Consider the following 12,042-nt stretch of genomic DNA (forward strand, 5'->3'; position numbering starts at 1 on the left):
GAGCCACATCCCATTAACTCTATGGGTTACTGATAATGATGTGGGTTGTTTGTAATCTTACCCAAACTTGTTTTCAGCTAGATTCCATAGAGGATATTCATCATAGAGGCAGAAGAAAAATGAAAAAGAAGAAGAAAAATCCACATTTGTTTCTAAAATAATAAACAGCCATTCATGGGGAACACTTGTTGCTCAGTTTTAGTGCTCAGTTTGTTTAAGTTGTACTGGGGAAGCTTTATAGAGTAGAACAAACTAATTAATGCCTTGGATCTTTGTAAAAACCATCAACCTCAACTGTGCTCAAAACCTTTACATTTTAAAAGTTTTTTTCTTTAATTAAAGGAAAAATAACTCACTGATCTAGCCTAAAATGTTGAAAAAAAATCTTTTCTTTGATCCTACACTATGTAAAATCTAATATATATATATATATATATATATATATATATATATATATATATATGTATATGCAAACTTGCTGCCTAAAAAAACAAGGTTATAAAACTTTATTTACAGGGTAAAAATAATTTGATGTATCTGAGTATAAGGACATTGTGTAAGAAACTTGATGTGATTAAATCTGTAACTTAGAGGTGATGCTTCACATGAGGATTTCTTGGATCTTACTTGGATTATCTGATGTTGTTCTTTCACCTGCTTTGCAGCAGGAACCACTGACCTCCAGCAGCTGCCTTTACAATGATTTTCAAACACAAGGATGCCAATAATGCAAAAAAAATCCAGAGTTTAATCATTGGATGATATGACAACAATAACTTCAGAGCAGTTACATCATATTACCAAAATGAATGAAAGAAACATTTTTTTTGTTCTCAATCAACATCATAACAACTGTATTTTAATGCTATAACATGTTGCATGTTAAAATAAACACTTGTGATTTAACTGTTTATTTTAACTGCTGCATGGCAATACATAGAAACATACAGTTCTTATTCTTCTAATGTATAACAACTTGTGAACAAAATAAGTGTTTAGAACAAATAAGTGTAAGGGACATAGTACAAATTAACTACCACAAAGTGGTGACAATATAAAGAAATAAATATATGAAAGTGTAGGAAGATGAGTCATAATAAATGGAAAACAACTTATGTGGGAAGGACTTTTAAATTCCCATCAGGATACCACAGCCATCCATCTGATTAGGTAAATGTGATATGGGATAATGAAAGGTGGAGTATTGCTGATATGAGGTCAATATGATGATCAAAAGGAGGAGCTTTGGAGGTAGAGATCATCAGGGGTGAAATGAGATTCATTTAGTACACTTTATTCTTCCTAAAAAACTTCATCATTTTTATTTTCTTTCATTCCACATAAGTACATTAATTTGTTCAACCATTTATTCTCCAAAGTGCATATGACTTATTTAAGATGAGTGTTAAATAACAACTGACTTGATTAGATGTTGATATATGTGAAATATATTCTATTATAGCAAATGTTAAAATTTAAAGTGTTCTGCCTCCTGGACTTCTGTCTACAGCAGGAAGAAAAAAAAAGAAAGGAAGTGCAACAAAACCAGTTAAGTTGAAGGTTAAGTCTCATTTACAAAATGATAAGATTTATCTATCAAGATAGCAAAAACTGGCCCGAATTTGGCCCAAATGTTCATTTTTGTTTGGACCAGATTTGGCCTTGATTTACGGTGTTGACTAAATGTGAATGTGGCAGTCACAACTCAGCCACATGTGGCCCACAAGGAAATTACCATAAGGAAGGCTTCCCACAATAGGACCACTTTTGGCCTACAAAATACTTGTTGTAATCCACGCCCAGGCCAGCATTTGGACCACATGCAGCCCACAAGAGACTTGCTTTAATCCAAGCCAGGCTGGCAACGGACTCTGGTCCACTTCTGGCCCACACAACACCTGCCAGTGTCATAACTGAGCCATAAGTGCCAAAAATTGCCCAGATTTGGCCTAAACATGTCTGCTGTCTGGGTCATGTATCCCCTAACTTTATAATGAACATAAACACGACACAAGAATGCTATATGGGGTCATTTGTAACCGGTTTGTAAACAAGCTGTCTGATAAATAGCAAGGAAAGCCATTTTATATTTTAAACTCTGTTCACAGCTGAGGCCAGCATGGGAATTTGCTTGGTGACAGGCGGAAACTCAGACGCCAAATTTAGCTCTGCCAGCAGTTCAATAGTCAATAGTTTTGGTGAGGAGAAAGAAATTGCCAGCTTTAGAGGATTTTATGAGTCAGAGACACTTTGCCTCTCTACCCCACTGATGCCTCTGTTGAGATGCCCTCACATGATTTTTAATGCAAAAGTCTCAATGCCTCTTCACTCCTTCTGTGAGATGAAGAGAAGTCATCCCACCAACAGCTTTTCCTGTGCTGTGTCTGTAGAGAATAACCAACCAGCTGGCAGGCCTGGGTCTGTTTAGCCTTTCCTGCTGCACCCAGTCAGAATCTAAATGCTGTGATCATTAGTCTGTCGCTTTCTGTGTAATTTGGGAGCTGCAAGGTGCTGGGAAGTGCTCTTGCTGCATAATAGCTGAAAACATTTTGGGGTTCTTGGAAAATGACTGCAGCTCTCAGATCTGTGGTATGATCAGTTAACTTTCTAAAAAGGTAGAAAAGAACAAAAATATTCCTCTTATTTAACATTTATTGCAGAGACTCCACTTTTTTTCTTTTTTTTGTGTGTGCAAATATCAGTCTAGTTGCTACCTTTGTGGGTAAAAATAAATCTCTGGACTGTAAATATCATCAGTCACTCACAAGCAAATTATAATTGTTCAGATCAGACAAGAAGGGCGTGGAGCTGCCTGTGCATGATGCATACGTCTCATTACGCCGGATGATTGTCACATGAAAAATTAGCTGCTTCTTCGACGAGGTGTTGATACCAATCTTTAGCAGATGCTTGACAAATGACTGGAGCTCATGCAGGACAGCCTTCAAAAGGAATATCACCATATTCATTCATAAAAAAGATTCACAATTATAAGCAAGTAAAAGCTAATATATGAAAAAAAAACCTCAAAGACATTGTAAAACAAATTTTATAATGTTTTGGCAGCACAGACTTGTACATAGATGCATGATTAAAGAAATGTTAACGGCTGATAGGCAAACAGCAGCAGCGCAAATGTGTGTTTTTCTGTGCTTACACACCTTTTATGTGCAGTTATTTCAGGCCCTTAGGCTTTCAATAATAACCAAACCCTGTATGAAAGCTCCTGTCACTTCTTACAGTTTCTTTCTTTTTACATAATGAAAAGACCATGTGACTGAGTGGGTGACAGAGAAACAAAGAGATGCAACAAATTAGTCTGCAGGATTATTAAATGACTGTTATGGACAGACGCCTGGACCTTTTTTTTTTTTTTTTTTTTGGTGTATGTTTTCAGCCCCAAGAGGTCGCACACGTGGAGCTCCTCCTGAATTTTCCTCGCTGGCTTGACAAACAGCCAGCCAGTGGTCGTCTTTAAGAAAACAACCCACAATTACCCCGTCCAACCACAAAATCACTTCCTGCAGGTCAGCAATCCAAAGGACTTGGTCTCCGTGGCTACCCTGTTGCCAGGAGACAGCTGGGGTGGGCTGCGTTGATGTTTGAGAAATGACAGAGATGGCAGAGGTAACAGAGGAAGTGTACTGGTAAAGGCCAAGACACTCTGTACCCAGAAATAACACAATCCCCTGCTTAACTTAGCTCAGTGAGTTCATTTAACTTCCATTTAACTTCAGCAACGGCTTTTTCTATCTTCCTTTGACAGATACAATAAATGGTCTTCTTGCTGTAAAGAAGATTAAACATGTATAAAGTTTAAACATGCAAAATCCCAAAATATAAATCATTAGCCAAACAGCTTTTTTGAATTTCTAAATGGTCTGAAACAAATCAGAATACCTTCAAAATGATACTTAGATGAAAGGAACTGTATTTTTATGCAAAAAAACTTCTGGGTTCTCTTTAAGTGTGCAACAAATATCTCAGATTTGATTTGTTTGATTGCCCCAGTCTGGTAAAATATAGCAAAAAAGAGGCAAAATTGTCTAATAGTACAAGCTGAATCAAAAAAATCAAAGCTGCTGGTGTTTTTTTGCAGACTCATAAATATCTCCCAGTGAGTTCTTTGAATCATGCCGATGCTTCTTCAAACAGAAGGCCTATATTTAGTCCGGCACACATCTCTGACCCTATTCTGTCACTGCAGTTGTGACTTAACAGTGAGCCGAGTGGCGTACGGCTCTCAGAGCATCACTGTCCAGGTCTCCTGAGTAGGTCACTCAACTCAATATGCATGTGAGGGCGCTTTGCTTTGCTTTGAGTGCAGATTTGCTGTTGCCTTTCTGCAGAGCAGAGAGGTGAGGCATGCATGCTGTAAATCTGCTGCCATCTGCTGGACACGCTCATTCTGAGTTTCTCAGAAGATGCATTTCATGGGAATCACAGTTACCCTTTGTCCTGCTTACTTTTGCCTTGTATCTCAAAGTGGGTGAGGGGCAATCAAAAGGACATTCTGTTTACTAAATCAACATTTCCTCAAAAGAGGAAAGTTGCACCACAGTTAAAAAAAAAAAAAAAAAAAAAAAAAGAAGATGAAAGAACTACAGCAACACAGACTAAATCTCATGTTTATTTATAAAAACGTATTTATGTGAATTTGGAAATTTGTGGCAAAATCTAGAACGGGGCTTTAGGGAGTGTGCCGTGATGAGTCAAGTGTCCCCTGTCAGTTTTAGGTCTCTTGAAAGAGTAAAGTGCATTATAAAGAGGCTTACTGCTGCGGTTGTATAATGGCTTTGGACTTTGTTAATCCTTGTGCTCTCCTGTGTCTCTTCACCGTCACATAAATCTCACGGCTTCCCTCCCTCTTCTTTGCTCTCCCTGGTGAGAATCTGAAGAACTGCCTGGTTAAAGTCCTCTGATTGGTCGGCGAACACATAATGACCCGCTCCTCTGATCACCTGATAGGTACAAACACGCAGAAACAGAAAATAGAAACTGATGCTTTGACAGAAGGTTGCAAGCTCCAAAGTTCAATGGTCACAGTAACGTTACAGTCGTGTGAAAAAAGAACGTAGACGTAATCATAAGAGTTTATGAATCAGAATATCCCAGTGAGTTCAACCTGAGGTCGGAATGAGCAATGCTCAGAGAAATTACAGAAACTCCTCAAGAGCTACATCTCAGACTCTTCGGGCTTTAATTAGCATGTTAAATGTTAAATGTTAAAAGTTCAGCACAGAATTTCTGTAGCACATTTAAAAACAACCTCAGTTGACCAAGATGCTGCACAAACCAGATGAGTATAAAACACCAAACAATGTAAGACAGAAATAAATACTTCAAATAAACAGAAAAAAATCTAATAAATAAATGTAAAAAAAACAGTACTTGCATGATAAAACAAGAGATATTCTACTCAACCAGGTCAACAAATCATTAAGAAGAAATTAGCTTTCATCAGAGAAATAAAATCACTGAAGGTCTGAACCGTTCTGATTTCAAAGAGGCAAGTTGTTCCAACTGAAAATGCTTTATCGCCTCTACCTTTTAGTCTGAATCTAGGAACATTCAAAAGAGGCTGAGACTCTTAAAAACAAGTAAAAATGTAGAACTGGATCCTGTAACGGACTGGAAGCTATTGTAAAGAGGCCAGCACAGGTGTGACGTGATTCTTCCCTGTCAGAAGGCAGGCTGCACGTAACCAAGTAACGGCTCATCAACACCAACATATAAAGAACTACAATAATCTACAATAGAAGAATTAAAATCATAAATTATTCTCTCAAGGGGCACAGGCCTTCACCTGAGTATTATTAACTTAAAAAGCTTGTCTTGACCACCGAGCTGATCTGCTTGTAACAATGATCACACCAAGGTTTCTTGCAGCTGGGTGACAATGAGAACGTAGTGGACCAACGGTACTGTCATACCCATCTTAAAAGTTCAATTTCCCAAAGACAATTATTTCTGTCTTGTTCTTATTTAAATGAAGGAAATTTAGCTCCATCCATGACTTTACATATCTGAGACAGCTCAGCAGGGCCTGGATGGAAGTGTGACTATAACCTCTTCTTGATGAGTGCCTCCTGTACAAGGGACAGTATGACTTACATACAGACCAGAGGATCTTTGCACACACCTGTATGCACCATTTCTAACATGCAGCGTACCATTGACCTTCAGGAGACCTTCAGCAAAAAGTCTTTACCAAGTATTGCCACCCAAACATATCAGACCCCAAGCAATCATATAGGAATGTAATAAAAAGCATGAGAACGTCACTGTCCAAGCAAACCACACAAACAAGGTGTCGTATAAAAGCAGACTCTGCTGATTACACTCGTCGCTGTGTGAAAACACCTCTGTCAGCTACAAGAAAAAAATCATTCAATTATAAATCATGTCTAACTTTTGTTGTTTTGTGGTCAAAAGTTTTATTCCACTGCTAATGTGTTTTCCTATGACTGAAATCATTTGTGAAGGTCCTGATAGGGTGCATGAAGGTGAAGGGGGTTTATAGTGAACTCTGATGATTGATCGGTGTGTCAATAACCAAACTGGGCTGATGGCTCCCTGAGATACTTACCTGAATAACAAACAGGTATTTGTGAAACTGCTCAGGTTGTTTTAGCTTCTACTTTCACACAGCTCTCATAAGAGGTTACTTTACAAACTCCAACATGTTTTGGGCTACGATCCTCTGAACCCTGAGTGTGCTGTGGTTTTCTTTTAGGAAGAAATAACCATTTACATTTTCTGTAATGTAAAATTACTCTTGATTCTGATATCTTTGATATCTTAACTCAGCTTTGTTTTGAGACCAGTATCATGCATTTAGCTCTTGTAGTTGTGGAGATATTCTTAATTTATTTTGGATATGTCATTTCAGACATATATTTGTTTATCATCTGCAAAACAATGAAAATAGATGTTATGCTGTTTAAAAATGGACCAAGAGGAATCATATTAGATTAGAAAAAGACTGCACAAGTATGGCTTGACCATAGGGGTTACTAGGAGGAAGCTTTTTATCTCCCAGCCTGCAGTTTCACACCTAAAACTTTTACATAATTAAAGTTTTGGACATCAACCCCATACCAACAAACCTACCGTGATGTCTACATCTGGTCTGATTTTCTTGACGGCTTTTCCAGAGTTGCTGTCGATACTGGATCGAGATCCGTAAATAAAGAAGATGGGAATATCGGCTCGAACCTGGCCGATCCGCTCCAGCATGGGCCTCTTAGCCCAGCCATAGGGAATCGTCATGTTCTTAAAGGCCGTCTCTCCACTGACACAGAGAGAAAAATAATGTGGAAGCAGGTATAATGTTTTAAGGAAGAACATAACTATGCATGCAGGCTTAGAAAAAGCTTCTCACCTCGGAGTTTGGGCGTTCAGGTGGTAGATGTAGTCGGACACGGTGTTATCATCGAAGACAGAGGAGTATTTCTGCTTGAAATCAGACCTGATGGTCTGGACCAGCGTCGGACCTGAGAGAGGAGGGAGTTAGAAAACAAGGAAAGTTATTTCACAGTTTTTATAAACAGGGATTAGCTCTCAGTAATAACCTGATATGTGATAAGTTGCTGCGAATAACCAATAAGTGTTGTCCAGGAAGGGGCAGGAAAAAGTAGTAAATTCATTTAAGGTTTGAAAGCAACTTTTGTAAAGGAATTATTTGTATTACAAGATATTAAGGGGAAAGGTGGCATGAGGTGGTTTATATGTGTAATAAATGCTCATTAAACCATATAATTCCTGTTTGAAACTATCTTCAAAAGCTCAAGCTTTAAAATCCTTTTGCTGAAAATGTTACCCAGGCAAGAAGATATCCATGTGTGTGGAAGTAAGAGTAAGAGTGAGTGTGTGCTGACCCAGAGGTCCAGCCAGTCTGAGCCCGGCCAGAGGGTTGAAAGGGCTCATGATGGCGCCGATGGCTCTGATCCACATGGGGATGGAGTGATGGTTGGGGTTCTCTGGGCGTGCTGGGAATCCCCACGGCTCAACCAGCAGCAAATGTTTGACCCTGCAAACACAGTCATGCACACAGTTAACCCACATATTTAAAGATTCATATAATTCATACAAAATTAGGTTAAAATAGCTTTTGTTTATGTGAACTGTTGACATACTGATGCAACAGAGGGATGCTTCTAAAAATAAAGACAGTGCAACTTGATAACACACACACTTTGCCCACTTTGCTCAAGATATTTGCTCATTTTGCTCAATCCAACTCAGTGAGGGGTGAATTCTTTCATACCCCTTCAAGAGCAATTTAAGACACTTATGACGAATGATTTAAAGCTAAGTTTAAAGTTAAGTTGGCTTTTGAGTTACAAACTAAACAGAGGTGGTTTTAAATATATACAGCAAAGTATGGGTCTCATCTACAACTACAAAAGTCAGGCAATGTGGTGAGTGTAAAAAAAAAAAAGTAAGTGGATTTTCATTTGATTTGTTAATCCAGTTTTGCATTTTGGGCCTATGAAGTACTTCAAAAGAAACTTGGGCAAGGGCAATTTAAAGCTAATAACGAGGTAAAAAAAAAAAACAGCTAATAGCTTTTCAGATTAAATTCAAAAGCAGTATCTACACAGTTTATGTGGAAGACAGTTGTTCAGAGGATCATAAGTGTGTCAGCAAATGTGTGTGAAAATTTCCAAATTGGGTGAAATCATTGTTTTTCAAATAAAAATTATACAGGATTATTTCTCCCTCTATAATGCAAAATATTATTAAATGATCAAATGAATTTGGAGGAATTTTGTTGCAAAAATGCAGCCTAAGCTGAACATCTATGACCTCTGTTTTACCAGACAACATTGCATCAATAGGTGCAATAACAACCTGAGCAAGAGAATTACTGTAGGAAACCGATGTCAAGCACCAAGACTCACAAGTGTCACTTAAAAGTTCAGCATGGAAAAAAGAAGACCTGGAAGAAGAAATGGATGCCATGTGCTCTGGACCAAAGATGATAAGAACCATTCAGTCTGTAATCAGCAACAAGTCTAAAAGCCAGGCTCAGTGACGGTTTGGTGTTGTTTTAGAGTTCGATTGCACCTCTGTGATGGCAGCATTCATTCAGAGAGGTTCACGGAGATTTTACATAAACATATGTTGCCTTTAAGACCACATCTATTCAAGGGACATCTGTGCATTTTTCAACATGATAATGCAAAACATTCTGCAGACATTATATAGATGTGACTGAGAAAAGATAGGTACAGGTCCTGACTTCAGCTCAGCAGAGAATGTGTGGAGGATCTTGATATGAAATACACAATGATGACAACCCTGAACTGTTGCACACTTTAGAAAGAATTTTCAAAAAGTTTGGGAATAAATAACACCTACAACACTTCACTGTTAAGCTTTCAAAACATTAAAAACTAGTAAAAGCTTTACTGTTTTTTCTGGAATGTGCTGCAGGCCTGAAATACAAAAAATGATTAAGTTGAGGAGATAAAACAAATCTTCTGGTCTGCACTGAAATAAAAACAAGTATTTAGATTTTCCTTCCCATTTTTGCTAACATCTAAAAAAAGCACCTGTTTGGGTACTTGAGTGTGTAAGCTGCTGACAGATATCCTCCAAGATTGTGTCCCAGCAGCACCATCTCCTCCAGTCCAACCTTCTCCCTCCACTCCTCCAGAGCTTCCACAAACTGCTCTTCAGCCCCCTCGGGATCTGTGGTGAACTGTGGTCGGCTGCTCCTGCCAAATCCCAGCAGGTCCAGAGCATAAACCGGTCCGAAGGTGGAGAGAGCGTCCAGGTTCTGGGCCCAAAGCGCAACCCCACCTCCAAAGCCATGAAGCAGAATAAGAGGAGTCTTGGGTTGGGATGGAGAGCAAGGGTGCAGCTGTGTGGAAAAGGCTAGCGTCCACAGGTAGTTGTTGTTGGATATCCGGACGTGCTGTCTGGAATATGGCCGTTTCACAGCTGCAACAGCAAGATTAGGGTTATGAGACAGGAACAGAGGAAGGAGTGGGAAAAACTGGGGGGAATGTAACTCATCTCAAGCATTAGGTGGTTTTTGGATTGTTACTGAATACTTATGTTCCTGTAAATGACTTAAAAAGCTTTTTCACTTACTCTTGAGCATTTTTTCTTCTGCATCTTTCAGCTGAGAAGGAGAAGTGGGGCACCATGAGGGTAACCAGCTTGATATCCAGGAGCTGAGGTTCAGACAGTAAACACCAAGCAGGATGACAGGTCACAAAGTGAGAGCAAACAAAGCTACACATTGAACTTTGCCCATGTGTTCTCTGTTATCAGAGCTGCTGGTATTTTTCATGCAAACAGTAAAGTTAACCATATGCAGCCAATACACTTCTATGTGTTTGTGATACTTATGTTAAATAAAATAACTAAAATATTGAGGTTCACTTGCTTTTAGACACATTTAGTTGGTTAAAAACCACAAAAAATGACTTGAGAGTTTACAGAATAAACTCAGGCTGAATTTGGCATACATCAGATGCAATAAGAAGCATTTCTTTAATCGCAAATGCAGTGTCTGTAACATAATTACAAACAGAGACCAAATAAATTAATAAATAAAGTTGTTTGTATTAGAATGTTCTCTACAAGGACCTTGTTTCATGCTGGTAAGACTCTACAAGATAAAACTTCATAATCAAAGAAAGTCGGATATTTGTCAGTAAGAGTTTATACTTTTGGGTATGATTTTAAAACTTAGTTTGTACCTGGATCGAGTGCATTTGCCAAAATTAATCTTGAAGGAGCGTCTAATACAATAGACCACCTCTGCCCAGCTACAAGAAAACTCTCTTGTTCAACCACAATAAGAACGTACGGTAATAAAAATAAATAAAAGAAACTGGTCTAACCTCTGCTCCTTGTGAGGTTGTATATCCTCCGCCATCCTCCTCATCGTGCCCAGAGGTTTGACGAGTTGTGAGAAAGTACAGTGAGAGCCTTTTGTGAGGCGTTCAAGTACACTCCGTATTTAAAAATGAAAAATCTCCAATTGACGCTATTCACTTGTGTGTAGCACGGTACTAAATAAGACTATGACAAACTACGGATAAAAAAAATCTAGACGTTTAACACTTTTAAATTATTTTATTTTTTATAATAATAATAATAATAATAATAATAATAATAATAATAATAATAATAATTATTATTATTATTATTATTATTATTTGTAAGTATAAAAAACAACATAAACTTGTTGTCCAACTGTACCGGAAGGTCACACCACTTTTCAAGGTCCCTGCACAAATTGTCTACTTACATATACATTTAAATAAGTCAATAATTATTTTTACGAGGCAGCTTCTTTATAAACTTTACCCCACCTGCTGTGGTTACAGAGCAGAGAGGGTTTTATAAAACAGAGGCGACCATTATTTGAAAATTTCTACATTTTAAAAGGTATAGTAATTCGTTTTACGAACACTTTTGTCTGCCTAGCATTAGCTTGCCTGTTAGCATAATTATAAACTGAATGCACAAAATAATGCTTTTTGTTGTTCTGCCATGAACATTCTTTTAAAAATCGCCTCTCTGAGCTAGATACTAGCTTATTTTGTGTTTTATATTAACTTTTACTAAACAAGGTTGTAAGTCATAATTGGTAAAGTGTTAGATAAGCATTTTTCACAAACAAGGACTTGACGTAATTTTATGAATACTGAATCGTTGGAATTAGTGTAAAATTACATAAACTAAAATAATTTCCCCAGCGTTAGTCTAATTTGTGGTCTAAATAAATGACTCCTCATCTATGTCATAACAAACCAAAGATATAAATTCTATACATTACCTGGAAGAAAGTAATGTGAAGACTAATAACAGCTCATTTAAACCTTTGCTTATCTTAGCTTCCTGCTTTAATTTAAGATAAGGCAGAGATTAAATGGAAAAGTTAATTTAATTCATTATCTTTCAGCACTTCAGTGAACAGTGTGATTGTGTTGCCACAGAAAATGCACCTTTGCTATCTTGCTTTTTCCTTTATTTAACTTCCACTCTTGCTGTGAATCTCATTAAATCTTAAAAGGG

At 37.7% G+C, this 12,042-nt stretch overlaps 1 protein-coding gene across 1 annotated transcript; it reads right to left on the bottom strand.

The window, feature by feature from the left end:
• Nucleotides 1-3,033: 3,033 nt before the first annotated feature.
• On the bottom strand, nt 3,034-10,933 carry LOC121656851 (1-acylglycerol-3-phosphate O-acyltransferase ABHD5-like). The gene is made up of 7 exons (XM_042012038.1): nt 10,863-10,933; nt 10,105-10,187; nt 9,561-9,951; nt 7,881-8,032; nt 7,385-7,496; nt 7,114-7,294; nt 3,034-4,961 (listed from the first exon to the last, which is right to left on the bottom strand). The coding sequence occupies exons 1-7, from the start codon at nt 10,904-10,906 to the stop codon at nt 4,851-4,853; spliced, it is 1,074 nt and encodes a 357-aa protein (XP_041867972.1). The 5' UTR covers nt 10,907-10,933; the 3' UTR covers nt 3,034-4,850.
• Nucleotides 10,934-12,042: the final 1,109 nt, after the last annotated feature.

The sequence above is a fragment of the Melanotaenia boesemani genome, chromosome 17 (assembly GCF_017639745.1).
Source record: "Melanotaenia boesemani isolate fMelBoe1 chromosome 17, fMelBoe1.pri, whole genome shotgun sequence".
Classification (NCBI taxonomy): domain Eukaryota; kingdom Metazoa; phylum Chordata; class Actinopteri; order Atheriniformes; family Melanotaeniidae; genus Melanotaenia; species Melanotaenia boesemani.